Source organism: Meriones unguiculatus, chromosome 11 (genome assembly GCF_030254825.1).
Source record: "Meriones unguiculatus strain TT.TT164.6M chromosome 11, Bangor_MerUng_6.1, whole genome shotgun sequence".
NCBI lineage: Eukaryota > Metazoa > Chordata > Mammalia > Rodentia > Muridae > Meriones > Meriones unguiculatus.
Genome location: NC_083359.1, coordinates 41,709,513 through 41,732,046, shown reverse-complemented (window position 1 = coordinate 41,732,046; position 22,534 = coordinate 41,709,513). Strand labels below are relative to the sequence as shown.

Genomic DNA, 22,534 nt, shown 5'->3' with positions numbered 1-22,534 from the left:
TGCCGTATCTGCCAAGCTAGTTTACTGACCCGCATTTGTACTTGAAATTGTGTGTGTGTGTGTGTACGTACATGTGTCATAAAGTGTGGAAGTCAAAGGACAGCTTTGTAGTTGGTTATCTCTTTCCCACTCATGTGGGTACTGGGAGTTGATCTTAGATTGTCAGGTGTGTGTGGCAAGCACCTCTACCTCCTGAGCTGTCTTGCTGTTTCTGTAATTTTGATTTCATCAGATATTTTCTCCAAAAGCATGTATGTTGATGAAGTCTTAAAGCCTTAAAAACAGCACATATATGCTCAGTGTAAATGTCTCTAAGTGGTGTATGTATATTTGTTAACATAGTCTAGTAGTTAATAATTTTTTTTTTTTTTTTTTTAGGTTTTAGACATGGCTTTATATAGCTCAGGCTGTCCTTGAACTTTTGGTGATCCTCCTGTTTCAGCCCTTAATGCTGAGGGATTATAGGTATTAGCTAACACACATGGCTCAATATTTAGGTGCTTCAGCTGACAATTTTCCTTTCTTTTGTGCCTTTTAATTTTTCCAGGACAAGGGATTTTCTGAGACACAAGCTTGTGTTGTACTTGGAGCAGTCTTTCCTTAGCCTCCTGGTGCTGGGATTACAATCCAAAACATCATACCCAATTATAGTTTCTTATGTATTTATTTACTCATTTACTATTGCTGTTGTTATTAGTGTAGTGTTGGGAATTGAACCCACGGAAGGCCTTTCACAAACTAGGCAAAGGCTCTATACCACAGAGACACCCCCTGTTTTTAATGGAGTATTTTTGTACTTAATGTATTGATTTTCTGTTTTGGACATTCAGTAACCCATGTAAACTTCTATATTATAAGGTCTAAATTCGTTTGACTTCCAGGATATGTTCATCTTTTTCTCCTGAGTTGATGTTGCTACCTGCTTATTCTGAAACTCACAGCTGTTGGCCCAAAGACTTGGCCCACTGGTGTCTGCTTGCTTATGTTGATATGTGGCTACAGAGTCTGAGACGGCCAGGCAAGCATCTGGATCTAAGTGTTTGCTTCTGCAGGGGTCCAGTTGTGGCTGAGCACCCACATTCCTTTTCTTCCAGGACTGTTTTTGACAGGATAATCCTTTTCCCCAGCAATTGGTTGAGTTGTAGTGTGGGCAGGCGGCTGGTAGTATTACAAATGCTTTTTACCCAATGAGCTATTTTGCCAATCTCTTGAAGCACAATTTAAAAATTAGATCTTTTTTTTTTCTGTCACTTACACTATACTCTCTAAGGTTTTGCACTTTTTTCCCCCTGTGGATTTCAATAAATCCCTTGCTTGGTTTCCTCTAGTTTAAGTTTTAGTGGGGATTGATTTCTTCCAGCCACACTGGCAGAAAACCATGAACCCCTTCTTCCTGTCCCTGTTCCATACAGTTAAGGTAACCAGCAAGAGCTTCTAAGTCATGTACTGTTAAGATCTGGTGGCCTGCTGCTGTGTCAGCTGCCTTCTGTACCATCCTTGTATTTATGAAGGTTTTTCTCTTCTGTAAGGCTGAGGGAGGTAGCGAGCACAAGCTGTTTGAGTAGTTGAGTGGCATTTTCCTATGACTGTTAAGTCTACAGAATTAACATGGGAAGTTGGTTTCTAGTACTTGCTGGTTTAGGGCATGACAGAGAACATTCAGATTAATTGGTCTTGGGCTAAGTTTTATTTGCTCTGTGACAAGGTCTTGTTAAGTAATCCAGGCTGGTCTTGAACTGAAGATTCTCTTGCTTCCATCTCCTTAGAGTGTTATATTGTAGGCTTGTGTTATTATGCCTTGCTTGTCTTGAATTCTTTAAGTGGAAAGTTAAAAAACAAGTGTTCAGTTATCTAGTGCAGAGTGGTCACGAAGTGCATTTGAGAAAACAATAAAATGCTCACATTTTGCTATTAATCATATAAAATGGATTTTATCCTTTCCAAGCCAAATAATTCTTGATTTTTTTTTTCTTTTTTCTTTATTTTGAGGCAGGGTCTTATTCTCTAACCCAGGCTACTCTGGTACTTTCTGTGTAAAATCCCAGCTGGGATTTTAGGTATCAGTCACTATGCCTGAACTTAAAGTGCATTAGATTTTCTCTTAAAATTATTTATCTATTTAGTGTGTGTGTGTGTGTGTGTGTGTGTGTGTGTGTGTGTGTGTATCGTGTGGGTTCTGGGGAGCAAATTCAGTTTGTCAGGCTTGGCAACAAATGCTTTTTACCCAATGAGCTATTTTGCCAATCTCTTGAAGCACAATTTAAAAATTAGATCTTTTTTTTTCTAAGGTTTTGCACTTTTTTTCCCCTGTGGATTTCAATAAATCCCTTGCTTGGTTTCCTCTAGTTTAAGTTTTAGTGTGTGTGTAATGTAAATATTTAAGGACTTATTAGGCAGGTTTTCACTTTAGAGAGCCTCTGGATGGATCCTCCTGTAGCATGACTTATCAAAGACTGAAATAAACCTGGCCAGTCATTTAAGCGGGGCAGTCTAGGTAGGTGACTTGTTCTCCACTTTAGGGAGGGCTGGGGAAGGAGGCCACTGCCTATCACAGTGGAGTTGGTCTCTAACAGGGCAGTTGCTCTGAGAGCTGAAACTTTATATAGATAACTGCTCAGAATAAAAAGCGGGGCATGGTAGTACACACCTTTAATTTCAGCACGTGAGAGGCAGAGACGTGGATTTCTGTGAGTTCAAGGCCAGCCTGGTTTACATGTCCAGTTCTAAGACAGCCAGAGGTATATTGTGAGACCCTGTCTCAAACAAACAAACAAATGAAAAACAACCTGGAGTGGTGGCGCACCTATGACCCCAGCATTCTGAGAGGCAGAGGCAGGTAGATCTCTGTGAGTTCTAGGCCAGCCTGGTCTACAAAGTGAGCCCAGGACAGTCAAGGCTACACAGAGAAACCCTGTCTTGAAAAAAACAAACAACAAAAGCAACCAAAAGCACAACCAATCAAGTAAATAAACAAACAAAAATTCCACCTCAACCAGAATTAATTAAAACACCAGTATTCTGTAGTAATTATGTGATAGCATGTCTGCATAAAAGAAGACTGAGTTATAGAAGACTTTAGAGAGATTTGCCTTAATCATTTCCTAATAGTCACTGGGGGAAAGAAGATGAGTGTCTTTGGGAACCTGTGTCATTGCGTGGATAAACTTAGACTGGCATAGTTGCTGCTCTTTCTTCCTCCACACTCTCTTATTGGAGAACTATTGCATTATATATTCGTATAATTGCTAAGGATTTCCAAAGCTAAATATAAACTCCGTTTCTTCCAGAATGGCTACAAGTCATTCAGGCTGAGAATATTATCAGGGCTGAGCATACAGTAATGCCTTGCCCTGTTCTGGACAAGTGTGAGTGCTGGGACCTTGATAGTCAGGCTCTTAAGTTGAGCTCTCAGTTTTCCTGTGATTGTGATAATAATAAACTGATGTTTATTGTGCTCTTACTATGTGCCAGGCTCAATGTACACACAGTTTATTACTGAGTTCCTTCTTCTAATATCCTGCAGACACACTGCCTGTACACTCTTATCTTGCTGAGGAAAGCATGCCCAGGACAGAAAGATAGCATTGGTAATGACTGTTGTGATTTGAACCCACTGGTGCTCTTCTCATTACACCAGATCAGACGGCCTTTCCTGTTTGTGTATAAATAGTAATATTTGATATATACATTGAGAAAGTACAGGATAGTCTCTAGTTCAGCTAAGAGTAGTAGCCATAAAGTATTTACCCAGGTGTCTTTAAATGTGTACTTTTCAGCATGTCTTGCCCCAACGTTTTTTTGTTTTGTTTTGTTTTGTTTTTCTGTTTTTTTTTTGTTTTGTTTTGTTTTTCTGTTTTTTTTTGTTTGTTTTGTTTTTTACAAAAAAATGTTTTAACTTGAGCCAACTGTGGTGGCATATGCCTTTAATCTGAGCACCTGGGAGGCAAAGGCAGACATATCTCTTGAGTTTGAGGCCAGCTTAGTCTGTATAGTATGTTTCAAGCCAATCAGGGTTACACAAGACACTGTCTCAAACAAAAACCCAATAAATAAGCCTCTAAATCATATATGTATATATGTATATCTGTTATGTATATATGTATGTGTGCGTGTTTGTTGTGTAGTGGACTGGCTTAACAGACAGATGCATTGCCTCACATTGTATCCAGGAGTGATTTGGGAATTAAAAATTTGTTTTTCTTAGTTTTTTTCAGGGTAGTGGAATAGAAGTGTTCAGCTTTTAAAAAAGATTTGAGAGGAACGCTTGCGTAGTCAGTTATAATACAAGTGAATGCCAAAAGAACTTAGAGGATTTCGAAAAATTAAAGAAAGCAGATATTTTCCACAAAAAGTAAGGCTACTAAAAAGAAATGAAGAATGGGTGGAGAGAAAATATTCCTGGGAAGGGAGCTTTAGTCTTGAAATTAGGGAAAATATGAGCGCAACAAAAGAGTCTTGGCCTGGAGAGATGGTTCAGTAGTTAGGAACCTTTGCACAGTTCAGTTCCCAGCATTCATACTGGTTGGCTTACAACCGCATGTAACTTAGCTGTCCGGAAGCCAGTGCCCTTTCCTTCCTGCCATCCGAAGACATGTACGCTTGTATGCACGTACATCTCCCCCCCCCCCCCCCCCCCGATTAAAATGAGAATTAAAACCCAGCATCCATTTCTTGTACTACCATTTCTTCCTCTATGGCTAGTCTTTGTTTCAGCCTCAGGATCCTTGTTCATGGATGCTAAGGTGTAGCCATAGAGAGGATTCTAGCATACTAGAACCTCCTTCCGCCCTCCTAGAACATAAGAAGTGGGAAGAGGAAGATGAATAAAACAATGTAACATTCCAAAAGAATTTATTACTTTTTGTTCTGTTTTTAAAATGTAATAAATGTTAAGATTACTGCTTTATATCTTTATATAAGAACTTGCTACAATTGGCTTTTTATAATTAATGCACTCATGATGTTTATTAAATGTCTAATACTAATGTTTTATGCCAAGGCACTGAGTTGGCAGTGGTGAGCCAGACATACAGCTTCACACAGAGCTTGTACCTTCCTGAGTTGCAAAGTGAAGTTGGTAGTATAACTTTAACAACTTAGTTGGTGTATCTGTAGAGCACAAGAGCTCATTCTTCTGGCCAGGAGAAGGTGTGGCAAGATGATTTGTCAGCATGCTTTGAGACAAATGCCACTTATGTCAGTACAGAGAATTTGGGCCTCCAAATGTAATACAAAAGAAATTAAAGGTTTTAAGATAGTACTTTGTTTTTGTTTTTAAACTTTGTGTTGTGTTTGTGCATGCATGTATGTTGCATATGTATTTGTGCATGCGGGTGAAGGCCAGAGGTCGCCTTCAGATCTCATGCCTTAGGAGTTCTGTCTTCTTCTAAAACAGGGGCTTACGAGAGGCACACTAACTGACTAGGCCAGCTGGCCAGTGAGCCCCAGAGATGTACCTGTGCTTCCTAGTCTAGGGTTACTAGTGCACAACACTATACCTTCTTTAAGTTTTTTTTCTTTGTAACTTGAGTGGTAGTAGGGTTTGAACTCAGGTCTTTTATGCTTATTAGGAAGCACTTCACTGACTGAGCTATCTTTCTAGCTCCTCTTTTTTATTGATTATTTGATTTTGAGTGTTGAGACAGTGTCTCATGTAATGGCTGGTTTTGAACCCTTGATCTTCCTGTCTTCACCTCCCAACTACTAGGATTATGTGTTATGTATGCTGTGCTAGGCAAGAAAAGGTATTTTAGAAAGAAGGTGTGTTTTGTGTATGATTTTTATTGGCTGGTGCAAATCTCCCAACTGCTGTCACATATTGGCTGCATACATTGATTCAGCCACTTTCCTGTTTTTGGTTGGTTGGGGTTCTGAGAATTTAATCCAGGACCTGGGATATGTTAGGCAAGTGCTCTACTGCTGACCCTTAACTTTCCCCCATTTTATCCTATTTTTAAAATTTTGATAAATTGCCAAAGCCTTGAGCTTTTGACTGTGTCTCAGCCCCTTGAGTAACTGAGATACAGTTAATATATTTCTACACTTGGCTCTTTTTAAGAATGGTCTCACTGTGTTGGTAAATCTCTGGACTCTGTCTTCCAAGCAGCTAAGGCTACAGACACAGCTCTTGCTGAGCTAATCCTGGTGGTTGATTCTGTGAAATGAGCAGCTTCCTTTTCTCTTAGTATTTGACAGTAGTTTGTTCATTGTTAACTTTGAGATACTGATGTTTCTGACTTGGTCTTCTTCACTCCTCCCCTTCTCTACCTTTTTCTCTCTTCCTTCCCCCTACCCTCTCTTTTTCACTCTCTCCTTCTTCACTCTCTCCTCCTCCCTCTTACATTTCTCTGCTTCTTCTCCAGCCAGCCCTAGGTTTTGTTCTGGCTCTATACAGAATCTTGCTCTCTAGCCCAGGCTGGTCTGGAACTTGCAGTTCTGAATCGGCCTCTCAGTGCTGGGATTGCAGATGTGTACTCACCTCTGCTGCTCAGAGCTTGGGTGGGGTACCATTGTTTATCTGTGAGTATTCAGAAGTGGTTAGGACCTGAGTAAGGTCTGCAGACTGTTGATTTGGATTTCTCAGCTAGCAATGAAGTGAAATGTCCTTTGTTATTTTACTTGGTTGTCACTTACTGTCATAAGTCCTAAGTCCTTACACTGTCCTCTTTCCACACTGTACCTCCTTGGCTTCACAATGCTTTAGTAGAAATGGGGAAACTGTAGCTCATTTTCTAGCATATCAGCTTATTTAAATGGATGGACTTCAGGTTGATGAACAGGAAGCCCCAGCATTGGGAACATCCTTGTCTCTAGCCATGAAATATGACAAGAGGTGTTGCTATTTGATGTGTGACTTCGACTTCTACTCCTCAAGGCAAAGGTCCTGGAAGGAGGGTGTCCCTATTGGTACAGCTTCAGCTTTGCTTTCTCCTAGGGTTTTTAGTAATTGGCAGAGAAAAAGAGAATGTATCTGAGATTGGAAATGATATTCTAAGCTGATGCTTAGGGCCTTCAGATGGGTTAGATTGCTGTTACTTAGCTCACTGTTGGGGCCTAGGTGTGCTGTGTCAAGCAGCTATGTCTTGGCTCACCGCCTTCACTTGCTTTTGATTTTTTTTGTATGAGAGTATGGGGAAAAGTGGGGAGAAGGGGGGTGATGGTTTGTCTGAAGACCATTTGTCTTTTTTATGAAAAGAGCCACACTTTGAACCTGGTGTGGTGTCTTTTGCTTTTAGTCCCAGCATATGGGAGACTGAGGCAGGCAGATTTCTGAGTTAGGTCAGCCTGGTCTACATATCTACTTTGTGAGTTCCAGGCCAGTCAGGAATACATAGTGAGAAGCTGTTTCAGACCAAACCAAACCAAACCACACCACCACCACCACCACCAACAACAACAAAAACGAACCAACAAAGCCATACCTAGGGCATTTGGTTGTACACATATTCACATGTCTAACTGGTAGATAAGGATGCAGCATTTGGTCAGCTCATCCAAACAACTGCTACATGTTTGGATTGAAACTAGATGAGACTGGGCAATGGTGGTGCACCGCGTTAGCCCCAGAACCGGGGGGGCAGAGGCAGGTGGGTCTCTTGAGCTCCAGGACAGCCAGGGCTGCGTAGAGAAAAGTGATCAACAAAGACAAAAAGGCAGCAGGCTGGTAAAAACTGAAACCAAAGCAATTATCAGGGAAAACACTGTTCACAGTTATAAAAGTACTTGTGCATTTGCTAAGGGGAGTAGAGTACTGTGTAGATGAAAACTGGTCTGATTGTTGGCTGCTAGAGTGGTGGGCAGATACTAAAGGTGAGAAGTGGTCAGTGAATTTGTGTTTAAGGCTTTATTTGTTTATTTTTAAAATTGGGCTTTAAGTATGTAGCCTTGGCTGTCCTGGAACTCACAGAGATGCCTCTGCCCCTGGAATGTGGGCATTAAAGGACACCTGGTTGTCTTTAGGATATTATAGCCCTATCTGTGATACAGGATTTTCTAGTCTTAACTTTCATCATTGAGTAACTCTTCCATGTGATTATCTCTGCTTTGCAGATAAGGGTCTTTTAGGATAAAGAAAAGAAGCAGTTTACCCCAAGGATATGAGGCCAGGGGTTAAGTAGGGATCTGAACTCTTGGGTTCAGCTTTTCCATTGTCCTCTATTAGGCAGGGGTCCTGACATAGCCCTGTGAATCTACCTAAACATTTCTTTTGGGTATATTTTCTCTTTGGCTTCACCTCCGTCTTCTGGGAAGAGTGCTTGAGATGCTTACAGAAGTCTATAGGAAAATTCTAAGGTTGCTGCAAACTGTTAATATATTTGAATTGTGTTTGCTGACTCAGTATTTAACATGGCTTCCTTATCCCGATCCCAGACGTATTGGAAGGAAACCTGATTTTATCCTAATACTTGACTTTGGTTTGGATGAAGTTCTGTTTTTTGTTTTTTGTTTTTCTCAAGGATTGTGGAGAACTGCATTGAAATTTTATCAGAGCCCTGGCTGTACTGGACTTGCTTGATAGACCAGGCTGGCCTCAAACTGACAGAGATCCACCTGCCTCTTGATTCCTGAGCCCTGGGGTTAAATGTGTGCACTACCACACTAGGCTTGAAAAAAGGAAATTTAAGAAATGTTTAGATCACACAAAGTGAGTTCCAGGACAGCCAGGCTAAACAGAAAAACCCTGTCTCAAAACAGAACAAAAATTAGCTATGACTATTACAAAGCTTAATAAACAGTCATACATTATAAAAATATTTTAAGTAGTTATGACTGTAGAAATATAAGTGTATGTATATATATATGTATATGTATATGTATGTATGTTATGGAAAAGCGTGAAAATGAAAAAAATATACAAATGGCCCAAAACATTAGAACAATGGCTAGAATGTAACTGGTCAAAAATAAAATTAGTCATGCTTGGGCTGGAGAGATGGTTCAGAGGTTAAGAGCACTGGCTGCTCTTCTTCCAAAGGTCTTGATCCGGTTCCCAGCAACCGTGTGGTTCATAACCTTCTATAGTGAGATCTGGTGCCCTCTTCTGGTGTGCACGTGTACATGCAGGCAGAGCACTGCCCACACAATAAACAAACAAACAAATCTTAGTTGTACCGGTAAAATGGTGATGTAGGGAATGCAATGGTGAATTTGGGAGGTTATCTTTCTTTAAGCTCAACTTTATCTGCCATCCCTTTAGAAATTTAAGAAATTTTCTTCCAGGGTAGCAGATTATACGGTCCAGCTGCACATTTCTCTTCTATCACTGCCACCTTTCACTGTAGGCAAACTCATGTAGTTCTGAGGTGGCTGACTGGGAGTTTGCTTTGAGGAAGGGTAGCATCTCTCCTGGTCGTAGAAGGGAAACTGGCCAGATAAGCCAAGCACCACAACCACATTCTGGTGCTGGAAACAACACAGCACTGGTGAGGGAAGCCGGGCATCTTGTTAGTCAACATAATCTGTTAAAGATTTTCCTTCCTGTTAGCAAGGGGTGCTCAGGAAGAAGTTTCCCTTTTATCACTAGATTTCTCCATGGGCCTAAAAGAATTATCTTGCAAACAGGAGAAAAGTCATTGCCATCCATCCACACTGTAGATGGGCACAGAAGAAGAAGAGTGAGAGGGGGAAGGAGGAGGAGGAAGAGAAAGAAGACAGCATCTAAGTTTGTAGAAACTTGATGGGGCTGGAAAGATGGCTCATCAGTTAAGGCCATGTACTGGTCTTCCACAAGGCTCTTAAGTTTAGGTACTAGAATCCAAGTCAGACAGCTTACAAGAACTTGTAACTCCAGCTCCAAGGGGATCTAATGCCTTTGGCCTCCACAGGAACTCATACACCCACACCACACCACACCACACCCACATCCAAACTTAAAAAAATATAGTAATATAAGGTTTTTTGTTTGTTTTTTTGTCTGGTTTTGGTTTTTCAAGACAGGGTTTCTCTGTATAGCCCTGGTTGTTCTCCAACTCAGATTCCCCTGCCTCTGCCTTCCAGGTATTGGGATTAAAGGCATGTGCCAGGCCAAAAGTATTTTTAACAATTGAATTGGTGAAGTTTGGACTATTACATCATCCAGCCCTGGAACTTTCCTATCTTCATATGTCTTGTTTTATGAGAAAAATACACTTTGTAGAGTTAAAACCATTTGCCTGGACTTTTAATTTAGCTGCTTTAGCTGGCACCTCTGGATACACACTATTTTCTAGTCATTAACACTGGCATACATAGAGCTGCCATATAGACCAGTAATCCTTTTGTATTCTCTCTAGGCTGGAAACCAGACTGTAGCTTTGCTTAGCATTTAGGCTTTCTCTGCAGCACTGCCAAGTCCCTTTTTGACCACTAACATTCTCTCTACTACCAAGTCTATCATGCCAGTTCTAGCAAATAGCTGTATACTCTCCCATACTAAATGAGGTTCTATATACCGAATGGACACACACAAGCACATGGGTTTTGCAGTACTCGAGATTAAGTTGTGAACAAAAACTTCTTTTCTCCTAAGGGCTTCAGTATGTATTACCTAAGAACGTGCTACCTTCCAGACTTTGCTTCCCTGCCCACTCCATTTCTTTCTCTCTCACACATGCATCCAAGCATGCACATTCATTCTATTTGGTGCTTAAAAAAAGGTTTCATTTTTAATTGTGTGTATGTAGCAAGGGGTGCATATTGCTGCAGTGCCTGAGGGAACCAGAGGAGAGCTGGGTGTTTGGAACCGAACTTTTCCCTTAGAGCAGTACCCATTCTTAACAGCCATCTCTCCAGCCAGTTGTTTTGCAGGTGTCCCTTCATATGGGGTCCCTCTTCAGGGTCACTGGGTTGTCATTTCAAGAAGGGAGTCTGATCCTGGAAGGGCAGACAATCCAGAAGATTCTCCTGATTAATCAGCACTAGTCTCCAGCTCCAGTCAGCACTTCTTTTTCTTTTTTCCTTTTGGTTTTTCGAGATGGTTTTTTGTGCAGCTCTGGGTGTCTTGAAACTCGCTCTGTAGATCAGGCTGGCCTCAAACTCAGAGTCCACCTGCATCTGCCTCCTGAGTGCTGGATTAAAGATGTGCGCCACCACCACCTGGCTGTAAAAGCTAATTCTTGTTAAGTTTATATTACCACAGACCTCATTAATTCATCTGGTACCCGTAACACCCCTGCTTGTGTAGGAATCATTATTGCTCTGTCGTCTACACGACAGAGGAGAGTGAGATACAGAAAGGCTGTGTAAGGTACCCAAAGTTGCACAGCTGTTGTGGAGAGATGGAGTAGAGTTTGGAGTTCTGGTGCAGGGAGTCTCATCTGTATTCATTAGGTTGAATTGCCTTTGGCTATTGCTGTTTTCGATTCCTTTTTCCTTCCTGTTACAGATAACATTATGGGGAATATAGTTTGCACATTTCATTCTTTGTCCATGTGTAGACAGGCTGCTAGCTGAGCAGCATTCTGGAGGTTTGGGAGTGAAGGAATAGAGGTGAGGGCACATGCTGCAGGTGAGACCATGGTGCAGTTGGGTACTGTGGTGCACACCTGTGATCCCAGCACCTGAGGGGGGCGGGGCAGAAGCAGGTGGATCTCTGAGTTCAAGGCCAGCCTGGTCTATAAAGAGAGTCCACTACATGGAGAAACCAAAATAACAACAGCACACTGTAGAGGAGGGTACTCTGAAAAGAGCCAGAAGAGGAAATTGCTTGTATTTTAATTTGCTGACCAAGAAGACCAATCTGTTAACACTGTTTCATCTTTTTTGGGGATAGTTGCCTACTTTTATGCTTTACCCATTTATACATGGAGTCATGGCATTCCTCGTTTTCCTGTGTGATCATCCTTGTGTAGTGCAAGGATCTCTAAGGTTTAGGTATATTTTAACCATTTTTCAGTTTCTATATCTTTATACATGTATCTTTAGCCCTTGAAAACCAATAATGTCATTTTCTAGTGTATTTCAAAAAAAGTTTAACTTTCAAGTTTATGCAATTATGTAGGTTTGAGTTTAATTTCCCCTAAATTGCTATTATAGAACTCCATGTCTAATTATTTTTTTGCATGTCTGCTTTTTATTATTTGAGATGTGACCTCATATAACTAAAGATGGCCTTGACATTCTCTATTTATAATTACCAAGATTAGCTTTGAACTTCTGATTCTCCCATCTTCTCCTGCCACGTGTTGGGATTACATGTGTGTTTCACCACATCTGGCTTCATACTTACATTCTTTTTTTTTTCATACTTTCATTCTTAAAATCATCTTTGCATTTTAATTTAGTGACTTGTTGAAAATATTTGTTAAACTTTTAATTTGTGCTTTTGAGTTTTTCCTCACACCATACCATTTAATTACTCTTTTCTCATAATGTTTCCTTTTTCTGAATTTTAAAAATATTTTTCTTGTTTTATTTCAAATAATGTGTCATTTTGGTTTGGTATTATTCTTAATACATGCTAGTAGTCTGTGTGAAATGTCCCATTAGGTTTAGATTATTGTAACATGATATTTGGAGAGCTGTTACATTTTCTTAGGTTCTCATTTTCATTTCTGCTTAATTTTTAGATTTTGGATCATTGTTTGACTTGGAAAATGATCTTCCTGATGAGCTGATCCCCAATGGAGAATTAAGCCTTTTAAACAGTGGGAACCTTGTTCCAGATGCTGCGTCCAAACATAAACAACTGTCGGAGCTTCTTAGAGGAGGCAGTGGCCCTAGCATCAACCCAGGGATAGGCAATGTGAGTGCCAGCAGCCCTGTGCAACAAGGCCTTGGTGGCCAGGCTCAGGGGCAGCCGAACAGTACAAACATGGCCAGCTTGGGTGCCATGGGCAAGAGCCCTCTGAACCAAGGAGACTCATCAACTCCTAGCCTGCCAAAACAGGCAGCCAGCACCTCTGGGCCCACCCCCCCTGCCTCCCAAGCACTGAATCCACAAGCACAAAAGCAAGTGGGGCTGGTGACCAGTAGCCCTGCCACACCACAGACTGGACCTGGGATCTGCATGAATGCTAACTTCAACCAGACTCATCCAGGCCTTCTCAACAGTAACTCTGGCCATAGCTTAATGAATCAGGCTCAACAAGGGCAGGCTCAAGTCATGAATGGATCTCTTGGGGCTGCTGGAAGAGGAAGAGGAGCTGGAATGCCCTACCCTGCACCAGCCATGCAGGGGGCCACAAGCAGTGTGCTAGCTGAGACCTTGACACAGGTTTCCCCACAAATGGCTGGCCACGCTGGACTGAATACAGCACAGGCAGGAGGCATGACCAAGGTGAGTGAGCTGAAGTGCTTGGATGCTTCTAGAACGATGGTGGGCATTTCCTTTCAAGTAACAAAGCAGGCAACAAGGGACTATGTGGCTCCTTTTTATCCCTTCTGTTGAAAGTTGCAAATGTCTATGAAAAAGAAAAAAAATATATATATATATATATTTTTTTTTTTAGTCCCTTTCAGTTAAAAATCTGCCTCTCATCTTCAAAATGATCCCCCCTTCCCCCTGTCTAAGTGGGGTGGGGTTATCCTCAACTCATGGTCTTCCTGCTGTAGCCTCCTAAGGCTCAGATTGCAGGTGCCATTGATTGCCAGTTTTTAGTTTCTGAGGAAAATATGTAGAAATGGAATCACGCAGTTGAAGGGTGGTTTCTGCTGAGAACCAGCTTTTTAATGCATTGGGATCTGGTAAAGGGCCCTTCCTTACTCAGCTGATGAAGTATATCCTCCTGTCTACCCTTTTCTTTATATCACTTGGGAATGTGTTTACTGTCACAGTCTCCATTTTATTCATAAAGAAGCTATGTTTTGAGATGGTCAGCCACTTGCCCCTGTTGATAGTGAAGAGGGACTAAACAGAGCCAGGGAATTTGTAGACCCTTGTGTCCCAGTGCAAACATCAGAACAATGGTTCGCAAAGTGGGGTCCTCAGACCAGCAGTACTATCATCATCTGAGGGCTTACTGGAGAGGTAGGCCTACTGACTGGCATACTGAAAGAATGTTGCCCCACACTCTGGAACTCTATAGGTAGTTTCAAGACCTTTCTATGTAGTCTTGATCTTATGTTCTAGAGAAAGGCCTGGGCTGGAGTTTGCAGCCACCAGCCTTGGAACTGCTGTGTGTAGCACAGTCTGAACTTGGAGAAGAATTAAGTACAATATTGATATAGATGTAAAGCACGCCCCTCCCCCCCAAATAAGGTGGATACTGGGCTGGAAAGATGGCTCAGTGGTTTAAGAGCATTCACTGTTCTTTCAGAGAACCTGGGTTCAATTCCCAACCACCACATGGCAGCTGTACCACATGGCAGTCTGCACCACATGGCAGTCTGTAACTCCAGGGTCCAGCACTGTCATGCAGACTTTCATGCAGACAAAACACCAGTGCATATAGGTGGAGACTGCTGACGGAAGGTCCCGAGAAAGAGGCACAGGCTGCTTGCCATTGAAGCACCAGACCTTGGAGAGGCCCTGTAACCAAAGGCTTCTGAAGGCGGCCACTTGGTGTACTTATTTTGTGCAGTTCAACAAACTTCATGTGGGCTGTTCTGTGGTTTGATTAGTCCTCAAGAAGGGAAGGGAGAAATGATTAGAATATAAATTTCATGGAGGGTTGAGGAGAATATGAGTAACTGGGTAGTCTTGAGGCTACTGTAGATAAGAAGGTGATTTATTTTTTAAAGAAATAAAAGTGAAGTAATTCCCAACATTAAAATTTGCACTCCTCTCTTTTTGATAAATTAGTAGAGGGAGAATGTAAACTTAAATTATAACTGTACTTGGCAGAGGGTTTATTCTACATCTACACCCTTTTTACAGTTTTATTGGAAGGAGGTTTTGTTTTTGTTTGTTTTTTTGGCTTTTCGAGACAGGGCTTCTTTATGTATGTAGCCTTTGCTGTCCTAGACTCTCCTTGTAGACCAGGCTGGCCTCGAACTCACAGAGATCCACTTGCCTCTGCCTCCCTGACTGTTGGGATTAAAGGCATGTGCCATGGAAGAGGATTTTTTATGAGCTCATTGCCTGTTGAACCCTTCTAATTCACATTCCAAACTAATCAGTTGAAGAAGGGTGTGTGTGTGTGTGTGTGTGTGTGTGTGTGTGTGTGTGTGTGTAGAATTGGGATTGTATTTTAAAATATACATACAGCAGTTGTCAAATTTTTTGGTCCCAGGATTATTGAATAATCTTAAAAATTATTAAAAATTAGGCTCTACTTGTTTTTTGTTGTTGTTGTTCTGTTTTGTTTTTTTTTTTTTCTTTTAACTATCGTCTTGTATCTGCTGCTTAAGTACTGTGATTACAGGTGATTATCATCTTGCCTGCCTAAATTTCTTCAAAACTAGTATTTACAAAAAGAGTGTTTGAAGAGATGTACTTACTCTTTTATGTATGTGGACATTTCCCTGTGTGTATGTCTGTGAGCAGTGTGCAGTGTCCATGGAGGCCGGAAGAGAGCGGTGGATCTCTTGAAATGGGAGTTATGGGGGATTCTAAGATGCCATTTGGGGACTGGGAAATGAACCCAGGTCCTCCAAAAGAACAGCACAGGCTCTTAATCACAGAGGTAGCTCTATGCCTCCTATTTACAGAAAAAATTTCAAACACAAGCCCACATTTCATTAGACATGAAGATCAGGCCATTACACATTACAGAAGATTTGAGTAACTCTATAACTGAACACCATAAGTTAGGTATGGTTCTTTGTCATTCTTCATAGGACTGTAGTAGTATCTGATTTAGTATAGGGTATATGCTTTATCAACTGGATACTTCGATTGTTTCAGTGTTTCGCTGTTGCTGTAATTTTGTTTCATATATACTATGTACATCTATCTTTGTGCAAGTGAGTAAGTGCTTGATAAATTTTTGGAAGTGTAAATTTTAAAAAATTTATGTGTGTGTGTTTCTGTGTGTATATGCTACATGTGTGTGAGTATCAGTAGGGACAAGAAGAGGGCATCAGATCCCCCAGATGGAGCTTGAGCTGATGTGACATACCTGTTGTAGGTGATGGAAATTGAACTTGAGTTCTCTGGAAGAGCAGCACGTGCTCTTATTGTTCAGCCATCTCTCCAGCCCTGATGCGGGAATTTTTAATGAAAAAAAATACTGATATTTAAAATAAACAGATATAGGCTGGGTGTTAAGTTGTACTTCATTCATAAAGTTAGGAGGATTATTGCCAAGTTTGAGACTAGCCTGTGAAAACCAGCAATTTTTGAGGCTAGCCAGGACTACCCAGTGAGACCTTCTCTAAAACAAAAGCAAAACTTGAAAATTAACTTAGATATTACTGTAGGTATACTTTGAAAAATATTACGCAAATTTTAGCCTTATCTATGTTGAGTGAATCTGTCTAAATCCTCACCAACATTGGATGTTGTTACATACTAGTATTCTTATATTTGTCATGCTATTCAAACTGTTTTATCAGAATGTTATTTTACGTGTGTGTGGGTCCATGTCTGCTTGCCTACCTATAGTGCTAGAGATCCAACCTAGGAATTACATGTGTTAGGTAAGTGTTCTATTGCTGAGCTTTATCAGTCTTTATGTTTAAAAGTGTAAGGATTTCAGTAAACATCTTCCCTTTTCTTAATTTATCAAATTAGTCCCATAGGTTTACAGTATGTCACATGTTTTGTCAGGGATGTGTTTTCAGTTTGTATGGAAATATACATTTTTCCTTTTATTGCTTTTAGATAGTGTTAGACTATATCATATTCAAAAGTACTTTCCCTATTCCAAACTATAAATGTTATTTTGTATTGGATGTGGTGACACTTATCTGTAGTTTTAACAACTTAGGAGGCAGAGTTAAGGGGTTGAGTTGAGTGCTGGAGTTGGAGATCAGCATAGACAATGGAAGCAAGATTGTTTCTCTTTCCCCTAAAAATATATAACTCTATTCTCTTATGTTTCCTTCTTATTTCTTGAATCTTGACCCCATGTTTTGCTCGAGGTTGTGGCATGGCACTTGTTCCCCCCTTACAATAAACAAAGATCCACTAAAGAAATGTTAATTTTGACCTAAGAACAATCCAGTGGTGGTGTTTTTTCAACTGATAGTAGTTTACTAAGTAAACTGTGCAGTCGATTTAAGTGTCACTAGTCTATCTTCCCTCTCTTATTTGCATTAATTATTGATCTCAGCCTGTACCTCTGCCAGAAAGTCATCTTAGCTGTTCACTCAACTTTTTTGTTCATGACGGCGATGTCGAACTCTGACGTTTCTTAGCCCAGGCCGCACATTAGAATTACTTGGGGAGTTTTAAAGACATTAATGTCTGAATCTCATTGCTGACCAATCCCTGGGACATAGCCAGGACATGGTAATAGTTTATATTCCTCAGATGAACTTGACAGCAGACAGGGATACGGACCGTTATTTTGGGTAAGCATGAACTTTTTCCATCTGCAGAGAATGCTCCACAGTAATGTGCTTTCTGCACAAGCATGAGAACCTAAGCTTGCTCCCTGGCATCCACGATGGCTATGGGGGTAGAGATCCCTAGGGCTTGGTGCCAGGCAGCCTAGTGTGATTGAAGAGCACAAGACCAGTGAATAACCTATCTCAAAAAGTAAGGTAGCCAGTTTCTGAGGACTGACCCCAAGGCTGCCCTCTGGCTTCTATACGTACCTACACACACGTACCTGTGCCTCTCCACAGCTTCCCCCCCCCAAAAAAAAAAAGATTCTTAAAGACAAGTGACTGCTTTTTTGTATAAGTACTTTTTGTTGTTGTTTCTCGGTTTATTGTGGGTTTTCTTTCTATTGGTGGCAAATTCCATTTCATTATTTAATTGGCTGTTTTAATAAAGATGTCATTAGAGTCTGGTTACTTCATCCAGCTGATTCCCTTGGGTTTTCCAAGTATACATTGTTTGAATTATTGATATTTTTGTCTTCCCCTTGTCGATGATTTTACTGACATTTATGCTCATGGGCATCAGTTTTGTTTCTAATTTGAATGGAAGTATATCTAGTGTTTTAAAAGAATACGAGCTTTAGTTTACAGCCAAAGGCAATAAAATACTTTAAAATTAGGGTATAGTCTCCTTTGTTAAATGTTAGATTTTATTATACTTGTTTCTTACACTTGTAGTAATTATTGTAAGATATTTCTTTTTGCTTTGGTTATCAGATTTCTTCATATTAAATTGAATCACACTTGTAATTGTAAAAATATAAATTTAATGTAGTTGCTGGATTTATTTGTGTTTTTTGTGATTTTTAGAAAAATATTTTATAATTTTTAATTATTTGTATATATGTGTGTAGATATGTATGTGCATGTTATTGCAGTTATCTTGGGGAGACTAGAAGAAAATGTCAGATTTCCTGTGAGCTGCTGGTGTGGGTGTTGGGAATTGAACTCAGGTCCTCTAGAGAAGCAGCTCTTAGCCACTGAGCCATCTCTCCAGCCCCCTATTTTTTTATTTTTATTTTTTTTAGGATTTTTGTTTCTTATTGATCACTAACATTGACTTTTGCGTGTGGAGGGTGTTTTTCAGTTGTGTGTGTGTGTGTGTGTGTGTGTGTGTGTGTGTATGTTTTGTTTTATTAGTGTTATGTTAACCCAGTCAAGAGAGTTCCTTCTGTCTCCTCCTCAGGCAGTTTAAGTAGTGTTCACATGATTTAATACTTTGAAGGATGCCTATACAAGCATGGGGACCTGAAGCTGCCTCATTTTCTGTCTTTGTCCTCCTTTTTGTGGAAATCTTTAGTCAGTTTTGTTTTTTTGTTTTGTTTTGTTTTGTTTTGTTTTGTTTTTGGACTTTGGTCTTGTAAATTGGTATAGCTGTCTCCGTGTTCTCCAGGAAAATGTAAATTTACTTTTTATTTATTTATTTTTGTAAATTTACTTTGATTTTAAGAAAAACTCAAATATTTACTTCTTTTACTTATTACAACATATGTAGTAGGGCTGGAGCAATAGCCTAGTGGTTAAAGAAGAACACTTGATGGGCTTTTTGTTTTGCTGCCTTTGTTTGTTTGTTTGTTTGTTTGTTATTTCAAGACAGGGTTTCTCTGCATAGCCCTGGCTGTCATGAAACTCACTGTGTAGACTAGGCTGGCCTACAACTCAGAGATCTGCCTGCCGCTGCCTCCCCAGATGCTGGGATTACAGGCTTGTGCCACCTTGCCTGCCTAGCACTTGATGTTTTTGCAGAGGGCTCAGGCTCAAGTCTCAGCTCTTATGTGGTACCTCACAACCATCCATGACTTCAGTTCCAGAGATACAACCCCCTCTTCTGATGTAACCTCCATGGGCACTGTGCATGCACATGGTCTTCTCAGGCAAACACTTATACACATAATAAAATAAAATAAAATAAAATAAAATAAAATAAAAAACTCTAAAGTAAGTGTATATGTGTGATAGGTATACTAGGTTACTTACATTTCATAGAACAGGTTAAGACATTGAATAACTTTATATAAGTCAGATGAAGTTGCAGAACCCTGTTTATATTCTACTCGGCGTGGCTTTAAGCCTTTTTAATTGTGAGCTATGCAGTCTGAACCATGCATGGGTCAGTTGTATAATTTATATTTTAACAAATTCTTTTCATTTGTTAATTTAAAATTACTATAATTCTGGGCTGGAGAGATGGCTCAGTAATTAAGAGCACTTGATGCTCTTTAAAAGAACCCAAGGTCAGATTCTAGCACTCAGAATTAGGCAGCTCACAACTACTTGTGACTCCAGCTTCAGGGGATTGGCATCCGTTTCTGGCCTCTGCTTGTACCCATACACACTCACATAGATACAGTCTTCAATTAAAGATATTCTTTAAAAATTTCTTGTAATTCTTAAACATTCTTGATGGTTGTGGATTATTTATAGTTGCATGTGACTAAGAAAACATGGGTTTTTTTGATTGCTTGTTTGTTTTGAAGATACCAATATGTAACCTAAGCTGGCCTTAAACCTACGACTCAGGACCTGCGTGCCTCAGCCTGCTGAGGGTGGCAATATAGGCATGCACTACCAGCAGGAGAACAGTTATGACAGGAAAAATGTGAGTCCTTTTAAACAAACTGGTAGTGATAAAAAGGCAGTTAAAATCTGGAACAAACTAAAACTATTTCACTGTTTGACTATAGCAAAACCTGAAGTGTTTTATTGTTTTTTAGGGGAGCTTCTTGTTACTTTTGCTACTGAATATAACCCAAATAGTTGGCTTGAAGGTAGAAGGAAACCAAAAACAGATGAACCCTATAGACAGCCAGGTGCAGTGCCACACTCCTGTAATCCAGCACTTTGGGAGGCGGAGGCAGGCGGATATATGTGAGTGTTAAGGCCATTCTGGTCTACAAATCAAGTCAGGACAGCCAAGGCTACCCAGAGAAACCCTGTCCCCTGTCTCTAAAAGCCAAAACAAAACCAAAGGGGAACCCACAACAACAACAACAACAAAACCACAGATTAGTTTTTTCTTGTGATAGGTGCTGAGATATGTTGCTTTATGCAGAAGGTTGCTGGAGAGGGGGAAGTATTGTGTGCTATTTCCATACTAGTTTGCTCTCTGTTGCTTTGTTAAGTACTGACCAGAAGCAGTCTAACAGGGAGGAAAAGATTATGTCTGCCTGCGTTTTCAGGTCACAGTCCTTTGTTGGAGAAGTCAAGTCAGGAACTCAAGCAAGAATGAAGCAGAAATCATAAAGGAATGCTGTTTACTGATATCCTCTCTGGCTTATGTTCAGCTACCTTGTTTATAAAGCCCATACCTTCCTGCCTGGAGATGGTCCCCCCTTACATACTAGTCACCAGTCAATACACTTTCTTATAAATATAGATCATAGGCCAGTGTGATCTGGGCAACTCCTTAATTGAGGATTTCTCTTTCTGGTAGATTATATCAGGTTGACAACAAAAGCTAACCAGCAAACCTGGTCAGGTAGTCCAGAATCTTTCTGATTTTCGGTTAATAAAAAATTTACTAGTGTGTCACACTAGAAACTGTTTTTTGTTTTTTTGTTTGTTTGTTTGTTTGTTTGTTTCACTCATCTGGAAAGATAACAAAAAAAGTAGATACAGTAAAAAAATTTATTTCACAGAGGGCTAAGAGTAGGCCCTTTCTGATGTGTGAGTGTGTAAGGAGACTTTTTTTTTTTTAATAATGTGTTTAGAAAGGTAGAGCTGATAGTACCTGGAAATCTTCTTAGAGTAAAAGTTTTCACAGGGATCTAGGTCTCAGCCACAATCAATCATCATTTTGGACCAGTGGTTTTACATCAAAGCTGAGCTGTATATACAAAGTGCTCAATAGCCGAACAGACTTTAATTCAGCAATTTTGGGGTATGGTGTCTGAGAATGTGCAAGGTGAACCTAATTATGCTCAGAAATTGCATGCTGGGAAATATGTGCTCTGAAGGAATAGATTAATAAAATGTAGTTATTAAAGAATCAAGTTGGCTGTTAAAGGAATGGTTAGTTCATCTATATTCTTTAGACTGTTGGGAATCTCTGATATTTAGTAGTAAGTGAAACAGTATAATTTATCTGCTTTTCATTTTGATGTAATAGCTCATTTTTTTTCTTTAAAATAACATAAAGAAAGGGAGCTAGCAAGACTTCGCAGTGTTTAAAGGTCCTTCCTCTGAATTTGATAGCCTGAGTTCATCCCTGGGACTCATGGCGGCAGGGAAGAACTGACCTGACTCCATATGAACAGCATGGCACATGCATGCATACAGACCTTCACCTACATGCACCAACAGCCCCCGTGAAGATGTAATTACAGTGAAAAATAATGCAAAGAAAGTAGAATTTTCTTTCTTGTTATTTTTATTTTAGATTTATTTACTTTTATTTATTTAATGTCCGTTGGTGTTTTGTCTACATGTTTGTGTGATGGTATCAGATCCTTTGGAACTGGAGTTGCAGACAGTTGTAAGTTGCTATGTGGGTGCTGGGAATTGGACCTCTGGAAGGGAACAGTGTTCCTAACCACGGAGCCATCTCTTTAGCCCTAAATTTTTTTTTCCAGAAAAATAATCATAATTTGGTCTCTTTTAGAGGAGCACAACAGAGATAAGTAGTTTGAAAAATGAACCGACTTATCACAGTGAAGAACGATTGCATGTGGGATGTGCATCGCCATGGAGGAGGGGCTTTTGGGCAGAAGTACAGAACAGTTTCAGGAGTCTCACCATAACTGCAGAGGAAAGCCAAGCTTTACTGTTGAAGCTTGCACTCTGAAGTGAGCTGCCTGGGTTCATATGTAGGCTCCAAATTATTACCTGTGAAAAATCACTGTTTCGCCATCTTTTATATGAGGTTAATACTTGTACCCACCTCCAAGAACTGTTCTGTCCGTTTTGAGGGGATAATACTTCTCTCTCTGTTATAGGATTTTGTGATGATTAAGTAAGATGTTTGAGAGCAGCCCTTAGCACACTGCTAGGTATTTTGTAAAAATTGGGGAGTCCTACTTTGCTGCCGGACATGAGAGAGCCATAAAAGTGTGAAACCAGTGATGAGACTCTTTTTGCAATGTTTCCAGTGAATGTTGTTTAATCATACAAAAATTGAAAGAATGGGGTT

The 22,534-nt window shown here is 40.2% G+C and overlaps 1 protein-coding gene across 2 annotated transcripts in view; it reads left to right on the top strand.

Moving 5' to 3' along the window:
* The window catches only part of Crebbp (CREB binding protein), a 137,487-nt gene that overhangs the window by 18,538 nt on the left and 96,415 nt on the right, over positions 1-22,534 (top strand). For both annotated transcript variants that reach the window (XM_021632412.2, XM_021632411.2), the window contains exon 2: positions 12,546-13,255. In XM_021632412.2, the coding sequence (XP_021488087.1) occupies positions 12,546-13,255 (710 nt within the window). The remainder of the gene's footprint in view (positions 1-12,545; positions 13,256-22,534) is intronic.